This window comes from Oncorhynchus tshawytscha, linkage group LG05 (assembly GCF_018296145.1).
Source record: "Oncorhynchus tshawytscha isolate Ot180627B linkage group LG05, Otsh_v2.0, whole genome shotgun sequence".
NCBI classification, from domain to species: domain Eukaryota; kingdom Metazoa; phylum Chordata; class Actinopteri; order Salmoniformes; family Salmonidae; genus Oncorhynchus; species Oncorhynchus tshawytscha.
In genome coordinates, this window is record NC_056433.1 from 13,802,332 (window position 1) to 13,817,324 (window position 14,993).

Sequence of the window (14,993 nt, forward strand, 5' to 3'; positions counted from 1 at the left end):
GAATTAAACAAATATGCACAGACAACTAAGACACACCAGTGCCAAGAATTTTACATAAAAAACAGAGATTTTATCAATCTAACTTGTGCCAAACGTACACTACATGACCAAAAGTATGTGGACACCTGCTCGTCGAACATCTCATTCCAAAATCATGGGCATTAATATGGAATTGGTCCCTCCTTTGCTGCTATAACAGCCTCCACTCTTCTGAGAAGGCTTTCCACTAGATATTGGAACATTGCTGCAGGGACTTTTTTCCATTTGGCCACAAGAGTATTAGTGAGGTCGGGCACGGATGTTTGGCGATTAAGCCTGGCTCGCAGTCTGCATTCCAATTCATCCAAAAGGTTTTCGATGGGGCTGAGGTCAGGGCTCTGTGCAGGCCAGTCAAGTTCTTCCACACCGTTCTCGACAAACCATTTCTGTATGGACCTTGCTTTGTGCACGCGGGCATTGTCATGCTGAAACAGGAAAGGGCCTTCCCCAAACTGTTGCCACGAATTTGGAAGCACAGAATCGTCTAAAATGTCATTGTATGCTGCAGCCTTAAGATTTCCATTCACTAGAACTAAGGGGCCTGAACCATGAAAAACAGCCCCAGACCATTATTCCTCCTCCACCAAACTTTACAGTTGGCACTATGCATTGGGGCATGTAGCGTTCTCCAGGCATCCGCCAAACGCTGATTAGTCCGTCGGACTGCCAGATGGTGAAGCAATATTCATCACTCCAGAGAATGCATTTCCACTGATCCAGAGTCCAAAGGCGGTGAGCTTTACACCACTCGAGCCGAAGCTAGGTATTGTGCATGGTGATCTTAGGCTTGCGTGCAGCTTCTCAGCAATGGAAACTCATTTCATGAAGCTCCCGATGAACAGTTATTGTGTGGGCATTGCTTCCAGTGGCATTTTGGAACTCAAGTGTTGCATCCAAGGACAGTCTATTTCTTCGCACTACGCGGTCACGTTCGGTGAGTTTGTGTGGCCTACCACTTCGCGGCTGAACCGTAGTTGCTCCTAGACATTTCTACTTAAAAAATAACAGCACTTTTTATTTAACTTGGCAAGTCAGTCAATTAAGAACAAATTCTTATTTACAATGACGGCCTAGGAACAGTGGGTTAACTGACTTGTTCAGGGGCAGAACAACTGATTTTTACCTTGTCAGCTTGGGGATTCGATTTAGCAACCTTACGGTTACTGGCCCAACACTCTAACCACTAGGCTACCTGCCACCCACAGAAATTTGAAGAACTGACTTGTTGGAAAGCTGGCATCCTATGACGGTGCCACGTTGAACGCAACTAAGCTCTTCAGTAAGGTAATTCTACTGCCAATGTTAGGCTATGGAGATTCCATGGCTGTGTGCTCGATTGTATACACCTGTCAGCAACGGGTGTGGCTGAAATAGCCGAAAACCAGTAATTTGAAGGGGTGTCCAAATACTTTTATATATATAGTGTAACAGCTCAATGGTATGCGTAAAAAAAATACAGAATCGATAACAATTCATTCAAAAAAGGTTACTTCATGTCAAATCAGTGGCGAAATGGAAATGTTTTATCGTCATTCAATACCCATATATACACATGAGATCAGGCTCCCAGCCGCATTCCACTCAGACATTATTGCACAGTAAGCCACTTTGGGCTTGTCATGGTCACCCCCATAAACCCCTGTATAAAAATAGAACAAGAACATTAACACACCAAACAAGTCTTCATCTTTTCTGACAGGCACCGCCTCGGCCAGCTCGGCCCCAGCCTGCCTGCAACAATAACCGTGAGCCACAGCACAGTGTGAGTCTGAAGAGTCAGTTTCTCTCACTGCTAACCTGCTAAGTCCCCACAGTACATGCTGTTTTTTTTCTTCAGAAATAGTTCATCTATTTTCCTTTCCTTACATGTTTTTGCTCCTCCATGGTCATGCACGACAGCTTCCCACTGACCGTTTTCTCTCCCCAACACTCTTGTTCCTCCAGGAAGCCAGCCAGTTCGGAACAGCAGGTATTCTGGGGTTTCTCATCGCCGTTGACCCAGAACCTTGGCACTCCTGTGACAGTCCCAGAAGAGCATGACTAGGAGATTCTGAAATAAAGTGATTTTGCTCTCAGAATCAGCCTGTCAAGAGTAGCCCGTAGAGTGAGTGGGATGTCCTCCTAAACCAGGAATGGCAGGTGTCCTCCTAAACCATGGTCTCCACACCGATGAGTTTTGGCATGAGGATGCGTGGTGTGATGCCGTTGTTCAGGTCCTCCTCGAACTCCAGCAGTTGGCCCATGAAGTTGAGGTTGGGGGAGATGATGGGCCGCCGGGTCTTGACAAACTTGTAAGCGTCAGTCATGGTCATCCAGGTGTGCTTCATCAGGTAGGCAATGACGATGGTGGCCGAGCGAGACACGCCTGCCTGGCAGTGGATCAAGAGGCCCATGTCCGCTTGCCGTGCTTCCTCTGAAGAGAGAGGAGAGAGAGGAGCATTTTCAACTCGTCAGAATAGAACTCGTCATGGTAACATAAAACATGAGTTCAACAACATCACATTCATGTTTTAGTCATGTAACTAATGTCATATTTTTCACTGCAGTCCACTCACTCAAAACCTACACTGTGCAATACTGTATACTAACGGTAGTGTTAACAAATCCATAATTTCTAAGGTCAGACAACCTGCACAGCCTCTGATCGATAAAAACAAGCCATTTGAATATGTATCAACCAAGCTAAATCACCGACTAACTCCAATCCTAATGTGGCTTGAAAGAACATTATAAAACAGAATCGATTCAATGAGAAATGAGATCCCACCGCTGCCACCGACTGCAACCTCCGCCCCTGCCCTCCCGTATACACTTCCACTGTACATATCACCATGCAATGACTAGACTTAGCTAACTTTTCCTGCGTACCTATGAATTCAAACGCCTCCTCAAAGTACTGCCTCAAGTTCTGCTTGTTGCTGTCAGTGGCTGGCAGCCGCTTGTAGCTGAACAGGCCTGTGTCATAGTGGTAGAGCGGCAGGTGGGTGGTGACGTTGAGCACAAAGCCGATGTTGTAGCGCTGTAGCCTGTGGGCGTCCTGCGCGTCGTGCTCGTTGCCCAGGTACAGGAAGGGCAGGATGGGCGTCAGCTCGGCGTCCTCGATGTCCGGCGTGGAGGGCAGGGACATAGAGTGAGGTAGTGCCCCCGTGTGGCCGGAGGCCCCGCTGACGCCTATGCCGGCGTCCAGGCTCTCGTGGAGGTGGAGGGAGTGGTCACACAGGTTCTGGTGGTTCTGTCTGAAGCAGCTGAGGCCCCCTGGGTAAACAACAGACAGCAACAGGATGAGTCAGTGGAAAACAAATACGTTTATATCCTATGACACTTAAGTTAACATCTGCAGGTATAATGCCTTATCCTTTATTACAATGGCAGGTCACGACTGGTAGTTGGGGAGTTTTGACTGGAACAAGTCTGCTACGTGTCTATTGGAGGAAAATATTACTGTATTGAACTATCAAACAACAAATCATGTCCATCCAAATTGTCTCTAGCTAATATTCTGATGTTATTCCTTCTTTCTGTCTCATCTCTCCACCTCTATCTCCTCCTCCTCCTCCTCCGACAATGACATTTTGCATATTAATCTGATAGGGTGGCAAAATAGGTGACCATATTATCATAGCATAGACTTTCATGGCCTGATGTCAAACACTGAGACACTCCAAGCCCCCAACCAACCATTCAAACCATATCATTTGTTTGCCATTTGAATTTTCCGTTTGAATTGGATATCAGTTTGTAGGGAGGGCTTTGCACTTCATCTGTTTCTGTCTGTAGGGCTAGATCACCTTAAGGTCTTGTTCATCTGTTTCTGTCTGTAGGGCTAGATCACCTAATGTCCTGTTCATCTGTTTCTGTCTGTAGGACTAGATCACCTAAAGTCCTGTTCATCTGTTTCTGTCTGTAGGACTAGAACACCTAAAGTCCTGTTCATCTGTTTCTGTCTGTAGGGCTAGATCACCTAAAGTCCTGTTCATCTGTTTCTGTCTGTAGGGCTAGATCACCTTAAGGTCTTGTTCATCTGTTTCTGTCTGTAGGGCTAGATCACCTTAAGTCCTGTTCATCTGTTTCCGTCTGTAGGGCTAGATCACCTTAAGGTCTTGTTCATCTGTTTCTGTCTGTAGGGCTAGATCACCTAAAGTCCTGTTCATCTGTTTCTCTGTCGGGCTAGATCACCTAATGTCCTGTTCATCTGTTTCTGTCTGTAGGACTAGATCACCTTAAGTCCTGTTCATCTGTTTCCGTCTGTAGGGCTAGATCACCTTAAGGTCTTGTTCATCTGTTTCTGTCTGTAGGGCTAGATCACCTTAAGTCCTGTTCATCTGTTTCCGTCTGTAGGGCTAGATCACCTTAAGGTCTTGTTCATCTGTTTCTGTCTGTAGGACTAGATCACCTTAAGGTCCTGTTCATCTGTTTCTGTCTGTAGGACTAGATCACCTAATGTCCTGTTCATCTGTTTCTGTCTGTAGGACTAGATCACCTAAAGTCCTGTTCATCTGTTTCTGTCTGTAGGACTAGATCACCTAATGTCCTGTTCATCTGTTTCTGTCTGTAGGACTAGATCACCTAAAGGTCCTGTTCCTCTGTTTCTGTCTGTAGGGCTAGATCACCTAAAGTCCTGGAGGTAATGTCATATTTCTCATAATTTAAATAGTGAGGGAAACATTCAAAATGTCCCCAAGACAATCGACACAGCATTCCTTCTGAAAAATAGCTATCATCACTCTCCTCAGCGCCAAAGATGGCGGCCAAATAAAGATGATAAATGTTGAACATGTGTCTCGCTGGACATCTGCACTCCTTCAAATAAAGCCTGTAACATAACGTTAACACACACAGGGCCTGAGAGGGAGGCAAATACTGCCAGTTACTGTCAGTTTCAGTTAGTGGGGGGGGCTTTGCACCTGTTGTCATGACGCCATTGACACCCCGGAAGGGGTGAGGGGGGATGCATTGGGGCCTGACATAGAGTATCAGTTCATGTATTGTTTGCATTACAAGATCTACAAGAGCTGACATCATGCCAAGTGAGGTGATCATATGGCCTCACCGGCTTCACCATGGAAACGGGGCAGTTGGGGATCTCCTATCAACTGTCGACTAGGGAGGATGTTGTAAATCATAACATGGTCATAAAACCAGTCTAATTAATAGGGCCACACTAAACAAACAAATTCAACTGCTATGTTTCTCTAAAACATCTCTCTCACACTCCCTCCAAGGGGCATGTCGTTATAATAATTAACCAACAGTAAATAATGGAATGATAGTCTCTTCACACAAGCCCTAAAGGCGTTGAACTTTACTACAGTTGAATAAATCATAGTGACCACCACAATGAAGTTATGATATTACTAAGTGTGTGTGTGTGTGTGTGTGTGTGTGTGTGTGTGTGTGTGTGTGTGTGTGTGTGTGTGTGTGTGTGTGTGTGTGTGTGTGTGTGTGTGTGTGTGTGTGTGTGTGTGTGTGTGTGTGCACGTGCATGTGCTTGTGAGGCAAGATTTAGCTAATCATGCATTAAATATCTTTCTCTTTTTTCAATTTTACAACAAACTAACAGATTTGAGTGTTCACCCAAAATACAGCTCATCTTTGAAAAAATCGAAATGGTCTTCTATTGCACATATTCAAGCGATGCCTTTCTTGTGATGCACTCAATTGGTAAATGGCTTCTTTTGAAAGGCGAGAGGCAGAAGAATCTTCCGGCACATTGTGGAGAGAGATGAGATCTGTGAAGTGTGACCGGCTGTCATTATCTTCCGACTATCTCACAGAGGAAAGCACCTTTAAGTGTCTGTTTCTCTTTCAGAAGCCGCCAGCACTGTTCCTCACTCATAAATGACCACTTCCCGGAAGCGTTGAAGGCTTTTCATACTCTATTTCCACTTTCTAATGCTTTCCGCCAACTGTAAGTTCCACAGTCTTATATCAATAATGATGTTTTCTTCATGGCATGTTTGTCAGCTACAGTATATAACTAACTCTTACATTCAGTTCTGGGTCACTGGGAAAAAGGCCCGTCAGGACTAGAAATGTCTGCTTCTGGAGAAAGCCAATGTTTAACCGATAGAATAAAACAGCCTTCCACATGTCCTTAATGTATAAATACATTTTAACTAACATTTGGTATCCCTCCTTAATGGGCATATTAAATACCATTTGTACATTTCACAAACAATTCTTATGAAATCAAAATAGTACTGTAAGCCAAAAAAATCTAGCACATATGTTTCATAGTCTGTGTATTTCTGGCTTTGTGATCAAGTTAATTTTGGTTGCAGGGTCATAACTGATTAAAGATATCCACAAATTATTGATACAACGAAACATGATTATAGTACAAAGTATAAAAAAATTACATTTTAAAGAAGAAGATGAAGAATAAAACATATTCTATTTATTTTTCTAAACCTCTTCAAAGAGACCAGGTTGTGTTCCAAATGGCACCCTTTCCCCTTTCAGTGTACTAGTTTTGAGCAGGGTCCATAGCAAGTGCAGTATCCTCCATAATCAATAGTAGAATGAATCACGTCTGGTTCTAAATTACACTGATGCTGGGAAACCCATATGACGATTGTTCCTCCACACACACACACACACACACACACACTCACACACACACACACACACACTCACACACACTCACTCACGCACACACACACACACAGTGTTCTCTGCTGTACGGTGTCAGCGGTTGAGACCAGGTCGTGGGGCTGAGGGCTCAGGGCTCATGGCTCAGGGCTCAGGGCTCATGGCTGAGTCGTTTGATTCCTGCAGCAGTGGATGCCTGGATTTCATGAGAATTCAATCAGAAAAAAAAAACAAGACATTCTGTTCTGCTATGCTGTAGCCCGCTCTCTGTTTCCTCACCGCAGCAGACAGAGATGGACGCAGAGGGAAGGGGAAGTAGGAAGGGAGGGGGAAGGAGGAAGGAAGGGGAAAGTAGGAAGGGAGGGGGAAGGAGGAAGGAAGGGGAAAGTAGGAAGGGAGGGGAAGGAGGGAGGAAGGAAGGGGCAAGGAGGAAGAGAGGGGGAAGGAGGGAGGAAGGAAGGGGCAAGGAGGAAGGGAGGGGAAGGAGGGAGGAAGGAAGGGGCAAGGAGGAAGGGAGGGGAAGGAGGGAGGAAGGAGGAAGGGAGGGGAAGGAGGAGGGGAGAGGGAAGGAAGAATGAAGGAAGGGGAAGGCGGAAGGGAGGTGGAAGGAGGAAGGAAGGGGGAAGGAGAAAGGGAGGGGGAAGGAGGAAGGAAGGGGGAAGGAGGAAGGGAGGTGGAAGGAGGAAGGAAGGGGAAGGACGAAGGGAGGGGGGAAGGAAGGAAGGAAGGAAGGAAGGAAGGAAGGAAGGAAGGAAGGAAGGAAGGAAGGAAGGAAGGAAGGAAGGAAGGAAGGAAGGAGGGGAAGGACGAAGGGAGGGGGAAGGAGGTAGGAAGGAAGGAAGGAAGGAAGGAAGGAAGGAAGGAAGGAAGGAAGGAAGGAAGGAAGGAAGGAAGGAAGGAAGGAAGGAAGGAAGGAAGGAAGGAAGGAAGGAAGGAAGGAAGGAAGGAAGGAAGGAAGGAAGAAGGAGGAAGGGGAGCAAGCTCCTCTGGAGAGGAGAGGAGAGGAGAGGAGAGGAGAGGAGAGGAGAGAGAGGAGAGGAGAGGAGAGGAGAGGAGAGGAGAGAGGAGAGGAGAGGAGAGGAGAGGAGAGGAGAGGAGAGGAGAGGAGAGGAGAGGAGAGGAGAGGAGAGGAGAGGAGAGGATGGCATCAAGGTGCTACAGTATGACCTCCCTGGAAGACCGCGTCTGCGAGGCAGACGGCAGACACACAGGAGCTGCTGCCTCAACAGGGCTCCGTATTTACTAAGAGCTGCCTCCCAGCCTCTGCAAAACAGCCAAAGCATGCTACATACCCTGACAGGACTGAAGCTGCCCAACAAATTCTGTGTTTGTGTGTGTGTGTGTCTGGGTGGTGTATGTGTGCGTGCAAATCATCAGGGTGTGAAGGATAAGGGTCAGCTGATACTGTTGGAATCAGACTTACATACAGTATATACTGTAGTTTATAGATGGGTAGTACACAGTAAATGACAGTATGAGTTACTAAGTAAGAAGCTTACACAACAATGGAGGCAAGACAAAACGGCCTTACATTTACTTTACACCTAACATGAGCCTATTCCTCAGGGACATACATACATTTAATAGCAAATATACCCATTGCACCTCTACCAACTTCATTGTCTATTGCCACCTACCTCTTCACAACAGAAGTATACAGACAGGCTAGTCTCTGAAAAATGAATTAGACAGACCAACTTACAGCTACATAAACCAATCTCTCTCATCCTCTCTGTTAATCAAAACAGTCATGTGGCTTTCTATATTAGAGACCTCATCTTCCCTCATCCTTCAACTAATCCAGTTAAAGACTTCATCCTCTTCCCTCATCTTTCAACCATTCCAGATAAAGACCTCATCCTCTTCCCTCATCTTTCAACCATTCCAGATAAAGACCTCATCCTCTTCCCTCATCCTTCAACCATTCCAGATAACATCCCAGGTGTTTCTACTTTGACTCGTTGAAGCTTAAACACAACCTCCAGAGAACCTCAAGAGAACCTCAAGAGAACCCCCCTGTTATGGTTTAAAAGGCCAAATGGATCCTAAATCAGCACTGCTACACTACCTACTCTGAGATCTTGAAAAGTTGGGATCTTTTAATGTTGACTGTACTATACCGACTGTGTTTTACCAATCTTTTATTGAGAGTAATTTTACTTTTTGTGTTGTTTTCTGGTTTGGCAATGCCACTGTCAGCCAGAAAAGTATGCTTACAAGGTACTTGGAGTCAAACAGACAGGCTTGGGTGAGATCTTTAAGATCAGGGCACACAGCAAGGCTCACAAAATAATTTTAGACCCAAAACACCCCCTGTACCCAGACTTTGAACTACTCCCCTCTTGGTGCAGGTTTAGGGCACCCCCCGGCAGGAATAACAGAACTAGACAATAACTTGTGCCAGGTGTGATATCCCTCCTAAACAGCTCGGGCTAATGTTCCTATCGACCCAGTAAGGCCAGCAGGCTCTTTTTATTAGTATGTAACTGTTATGAATTTTGCATTGTCAATTTGTTTTCTACTGTATTTCAACGCCACTTTAAACGTGAACATGATACTGCAACAATAAAGTGAGATAAGTAAAGATGCTGTACGAGCCCAGAACTTCAGTCCTACCTTTGAGAACAATGGGGTCCTTTCCCTCCCTCTTCAGCGAATCCAGGACCACATGAAGGGGCTGTGAGGAGGTCACCCTCTGGGGATCCATTGTACTCTCGTCGTACACCACAATCTCTTTGGAGAAGATGCCCTTAAAGGAGTCCTTGCCGGAGGACTCACGGCACGAGAGCAGGTCCAGCACGGTGATCTTGCCCTGCTGCAGCCGTCGCCGGCTGATCTTGTCCGAACAGTTGATGTGGACTGCACCCTGGATGTGGCTCTTGTTGTAGTCCATGAAGGGCCGGCAGTCGATGATGACCGGCACCGGCCCGACCGGGTGGCCCATGGGGCACCTGGCCATCCGCTTGGCCAGCTCATTGGGGTGGATGACCCGGACAGTGGACCCTAGAGCCTTGGTTGGGCCAGAGGTGAGACTAGGGTCACTGAAGGCCTCATGGTGTATCATACCCATGCCCGTGACTATGGGGTTGGAGGAGGCGGGTCCAGCATAGCTGAGGTTGGGGCTGCTGGCGCTCACCTGGCTGACGTGGCTCTGCTGCTGGCGCTGGTTGTGCTGGCTGTCCTTCTCGTAGGTGGTGACCGAGCAGCAGCTGGCACTGGTGCATCCACACGACAGGGAGCGCGTGGAGCCGTTAGATGAGGGCATATAAGTGAGGTTGGTCGCCCGGATCTTCACCACCGTTGTGCTGATGACAGTCGTCTTGCTGACAGGGCTGGTGACAGTAGTGTCCAGGTAGCTGGTGTCCAGGTAGCTGGTGTCCAGGCGCAGTCGGAGTTCCTGAGGTCGGATCGGCCTTGGCAGCGCCACCACAATTCTGTCGTCAAGGGGAGATGGAGGCATGTGGAGGCTGAGGGTCGGGACGTCTACGGAGAACTACAAGATGCCCGTCTGGAAATATGGAAAGAACAGATCAGGGGCCATATGTATTAAGTGTCTCAGAGTAGGAGTGCTGATCTAGGATCTGGTCCCCCCTGTCCATGTAATCTTATTCATCGCGATCTAAAAGGCTAAACTGATCTTAAATCAGCGCTCCTACTCTGAGAATCTTTATGAATACGGGCCCAGATCAGGATTGTGAATGGACTCAGTGGAAAAAAAGCATCTGTATAGACTCAATAATAAGCACAGCATGTAACGCATAGCATGGAGGTTTGTTGATGACCAATGTCATTGACTCTCTCAGGGGACAATGAATGAGCTACAGGTACTTATCTGTTTAATCAAACATGTATAGTACTAAACGGCTACACAGTAACCAAATACCATATTTATCTACTTTAAGGTCTGCAAAGCAACTGCCACAGTTGGTGGGAATAACCAGGTAAACGAGAGAGACTACTGCCAATTTAGTAAGGGTGGGTATTAACCATATAATGTATTTTATAAACTCAGAAAATGTGGAGTGTCCCATGAAAATGCATGACCAAATAATATAACCATCACAAATATGTGCAGGTAATGTATGGGCTTCGCAGCTAGGCTACTGTCAATTTCACAGTGCAGTACAATAAGCCTTTGAATTTCGTGTGACAAAAAGACTGCTGAATACTGCATCAACGTGTAGGGCTACACCGCAGTTTGGTCTCTCTCTCCAAATCACATCTGGAACAGTCATAGGGTGCGGGAAAAAGCTGCTTAAATGTAATCAAACGTTGCAATAAAGATGTAATAAACCATGTCCTCACATCAAAAGACGCCCATGGTGGCGTCCTCTGACCCGCGCATTCAGTATCCAGCTGTTTCAACTAGCTGGTACGGTAGAAAAGAAATCACAGGGTGTACATACATTCATTGACGAGACCGGCATAAGGACGTGCTGAGAATAAAGTATGGAGGGTTTCGGCAGTACAGACACGGTTTGTAAATGTCATTTCACTTCAAAGACGCCGCGGTTGCATAAACGTATCTCACATAGTAAAACATTGTATAATTTGTAGTGTAAATCTAGTCTTGATTATTTTGGCAACAACCGGTTACAGGTATATTTGTTCACAGTGATATTGAAGAGCCAACAGTTCATCATCTGTCAGAGGTTTACATGAACGAAATTAGTTCATGCAACGATCTGAAGGTTTCATGATATCGAATATATAATTTAATGTGAAATTCCCATAATCTGACATCGTTCATATTTCGCACTGTTATGACGTAAAATGTCTGAGTATGGCATGTTCATGTTGATTAACGTCAGCGCTCTGACCGTTTCATTTCTATACAACTTGTAAACTATAGTATAGACTTTGAAGTGTCGCCTATTAAAGGGTTTTTAAAAGTGTACTTACATTTTTGTAAAACAATATTTTGTGCGCTCCGGGTGAATGTAGAATGATTTTATTTGCGCTCAACGTTGACTCCATTCAGCCTGTCCCAGTGCCGAGGATCCGCAACATTTTTACTTTTAGCCTGGTCCTCAGTAATAATATACAAGGGGTCAACCAACCTAGTGAAGAAGCACTTTAGGATTGACACGGGTAAGAGCCAATACACGAGTTCATTAATATTAAATTCATTCGTTTTGCGCAGCAAGAGCCAACCCCGTAGTGGGTGGGAGTTCAGATGCGGGTGTTAAATCAGCTCTCTGAGGATAGGGCTGTCGAATGAACAATGCTTACAGTCCCATGTATTAGGGTAGGGTGATGTCACTGGCAACCAATCAAAAGGCCGATACTAGGCAGAGCGAAGCAAGCGTAGACTGAATACTCCACGCTCTGATGAGAAGTTCGTTCATCCTTGGTTTCGTGCCCCGCGCCACCTTTAATGCGTTATTCTCCGCCTATTGATGCAGAAAATGCAGTCGTAATGACGGTAGTAGTTGCATGCAATGCATTGTTTAATAATGGTGCATGGTATTGTTTTATCAGGGGGGAAACTTATGTATCGTGATTAATATGATATTACAATTGTATAATGCATGATATTACAATATTATATGAGGTTAACCACAGGGGCCTTCAATCAGCCCATTGGTGACACATTCTCATTGGAATTGACAAATTGTTCATTGAGGGGTGTATCATGGATAATTATAGTCATTTTAGGTCCTGCTCCAGAATAGCCATGCCTGGGTTCTCGCCAATGATTTATATATACACTAGATGACTAATAAGGGCTGCTGTGTTGAAGGCTCTGTGCCTCCATCTTGGCACTCCCCCACGGTGGTAAAACAATATTTTGGAAGCTATAGCAATGCATTTATTAATGTCTACATTCGCTTTTGCCACATGTATTCTATAACAGACACCTTAATGCATACTTTACAATTATATCATGTGGCCTAAAAATTAAATGAACTTATATACATGTAATTTTGATCCTTGAAACATTTATTTGAAATACTGTAGAATTCCATTCATTTCTATGGAGGACTGCTCCTGCTGGGGAGTGCAAATATGGCCGACCGGGGCTTCAAAGCCTTTCAATGGCCAATATACACTACCATTCAAAAGTTTGGGATCACTTAGAAATGTTCTTGTTTTGAAAGAAAAGCACATTTTTTTGACCATTAAAATAACATCAAATTGATCCGTAATACAGTGTTCACCTTGTTAATGTTGTAAATGACGATTGTAGCTGGAAACGGCTAATTTTTTATGGAATATCTACATAGGCGTATGGAAGCCCATCATCAGCAACCATCACTCCTGTGTTCCAATGGCAAGTTGTGTTAGCTAATTCAAGTTTATCATTTTAAAAGGCTAATTGGACTAGGAACCGGAAGGTTGCAAGTTCAAACCCCCGAGCTGACAAGGTACTAATCTGTCGTTCTGCCCCTGAACAGGCAGTTAACCCACTGTTCCTAGGCCGTCATTGAAAATAAGAATTTGTTCTTAACTGACTTGCCTGGTTAAATAAAGGTTAAAAAAAATAATAATTATAAAAAAAATCAGATGCACCAAAATAGAAAATCATTGGAGAGTAACTTGGGAGGATCCAGCCTTTCATCAAGATTAGATCATCAGGACTACTATAATCTTTGTCTGGTTTGTTCTTCACTATATGGGTGTGTGGTAACACATCATGCCAAGATCAAAAGACCTCCGAGGCCCTCAGAAGAAAGATAATTGATGTCTGGGAGGGGTTACAAATCCATTTCCAAGCAATTTGAAGTACATCATTCCATTGTCCGATGGATCATCTACAAACTGAGAAAATTCCAGACCACTGGCAATCTATCTAGGACAGGTTGTCCCACCAAATTCAACCCAAGAGCTGACCGAAAGATGCTCAAAGAAGTCTCTAAGAACCCTAGGGTAACATCAAAGGATCTGCAGGTCTCTCTTACCACAGTCAACTGTCAGAAAGACTGCACAAACTAAGCCCACATAGGAGGTCAAGAAGGAAGAAGCTTCTGCTCTCAAAACAGAATATCAAGACACGACTCACGTTTGCCAAAACTACTGTAACAATGTGCTCTGGAGAGATGAGTCAAAGGTGGAGTTGTCTGGCAACAATGCCAGACGGCATGTTTGGCGAAAATGAAACCCTGCCTTTGAACAGAACAACCTCATGCCAACCGTAAAGCATGCAGGTGGTGGCATTATGGTTTGGGGCTGCTTTGCTGCTTCTGGGCCTGGCCAACGTGCCATTATTGAGTCAACCATGAATTCCATATTGTACCAGAGAATTCTTGAGGAGAATGTGAGGCCATCTGTCAAAAATGTGAAGCTGCACCAAACATGGATCTTGCAACAGGACAATGACGCAAAATACACAAGCAAAGCTACAACAGAGTGGCTCAAAAAGAAGAAATGGAGGGTTATGGAAGGGCTGAGTCAAAGCCAAGATCTCAATCCTGTCGAAATGCTGTTGGGGGACTTGAAGCGGGCCGTGCATGCAAGAAAGCCCTTGAACATGACACAGTTGAAGCAGTACTGTACAAATTACTCCCAGTCAATGCAAGAGACTGATAGATAGTCACAAGAAATGGCTACATTAAGTTATTTCAGCCAAACGTGCAACACCAGCTGTTGAAACTAGGTTTGAACTTATTTTATGGAATTGCATTTCTGTAGATTTTTTATGGATAAATGATTGCAAAGTATAACCTTTCAGTGTCATTTGTTAAATGAAGTTACCTTTCTCTGTCAATAGTGTTGAAGTGAAGATTACATATCTGTCCAAATATTTCCAAATATGACTGTATGTACATTCAACAATCAATTAACCCCTGTATCATAACAGTAAAGTCCAATCTAGGACAACAGCTGAGCCTTTAAACAATCGGTCATCCATCAATTGATACATGTTTATTACTGTACTATATCGTTTTGAAATTAGTTTCGGTTAACTACACAAAGCTGGCTGCTGGCAGGTCAACAATGCAAAGACTTTTAAAAGTTGTCCAAGTTAAGAGGTTATAGTGCTGCTTGTTCACATGTACACACGCCCACACAACAACAACAACAGTGACCCTGAAGCCTGTGAACAATGTGAGGTAATATTGGTGGGGTACTATTGTGGGGTAATAATGTGAGATAATATTGGTGGGGTAATAATGTGGGGTAATAATGTGAGATAATACTGGTGGGGTAATATTGGTGGGGTAATAATGTGAGATAATATTGGTGGGGTAATATTGTGAGGTAATATTGTGAGGTAATATTGTGAGGTAATATTGGTGGGGTAATATTGTGAGGTAATATTGGTGGGGTAAGCGAGTGTTGCTCATTGGCCGTGGCCCCATTGGAAAAAGTGTCAAGTTGGCTGAGAGCACACGCTCCCATATGACAGCACACATGTTGTT

At 44.8% G+C, this 14,993-nt stretch overlaps 1 protein-coding gene across 1 annotated transcript; it reads right to left on the bottom strand.

Annotated features, from left to right (window-relative positions):
- Positions 1 to 1,375: 1,375 nt before the first annotated feature.
- LOC112249964 (dual specificity protein phosphatase 10) lies at positions 1,376 to 11,791 on the bottom strand. Its single transcript, XM_024419728.2, has 4 exons — positions 11,533 to 11,791; positions 9,247 to 10,138; positions 2,908 to 3,294; positions 1,376 to 2,452 (listed from the first exon to the last, which is right to left on the bottom strand). The coding sequence occupies exons 2-4, from the start codon at positions 10,088 to 10,090 to the stop codon at positions 2,187 to 2,189; spliced, it is 1,497 nt and encodes a 498-aa protein (XP_024275496.1). The 5' UTR covers positions 10,091 to 10,138; positions 11,533 to 11,791; the 3' UTR covers positions 1,376 to 2,186.
- Between the last annotated feature and the right edge of the window lie 3,202 nt (positions 11,792 to 14,993).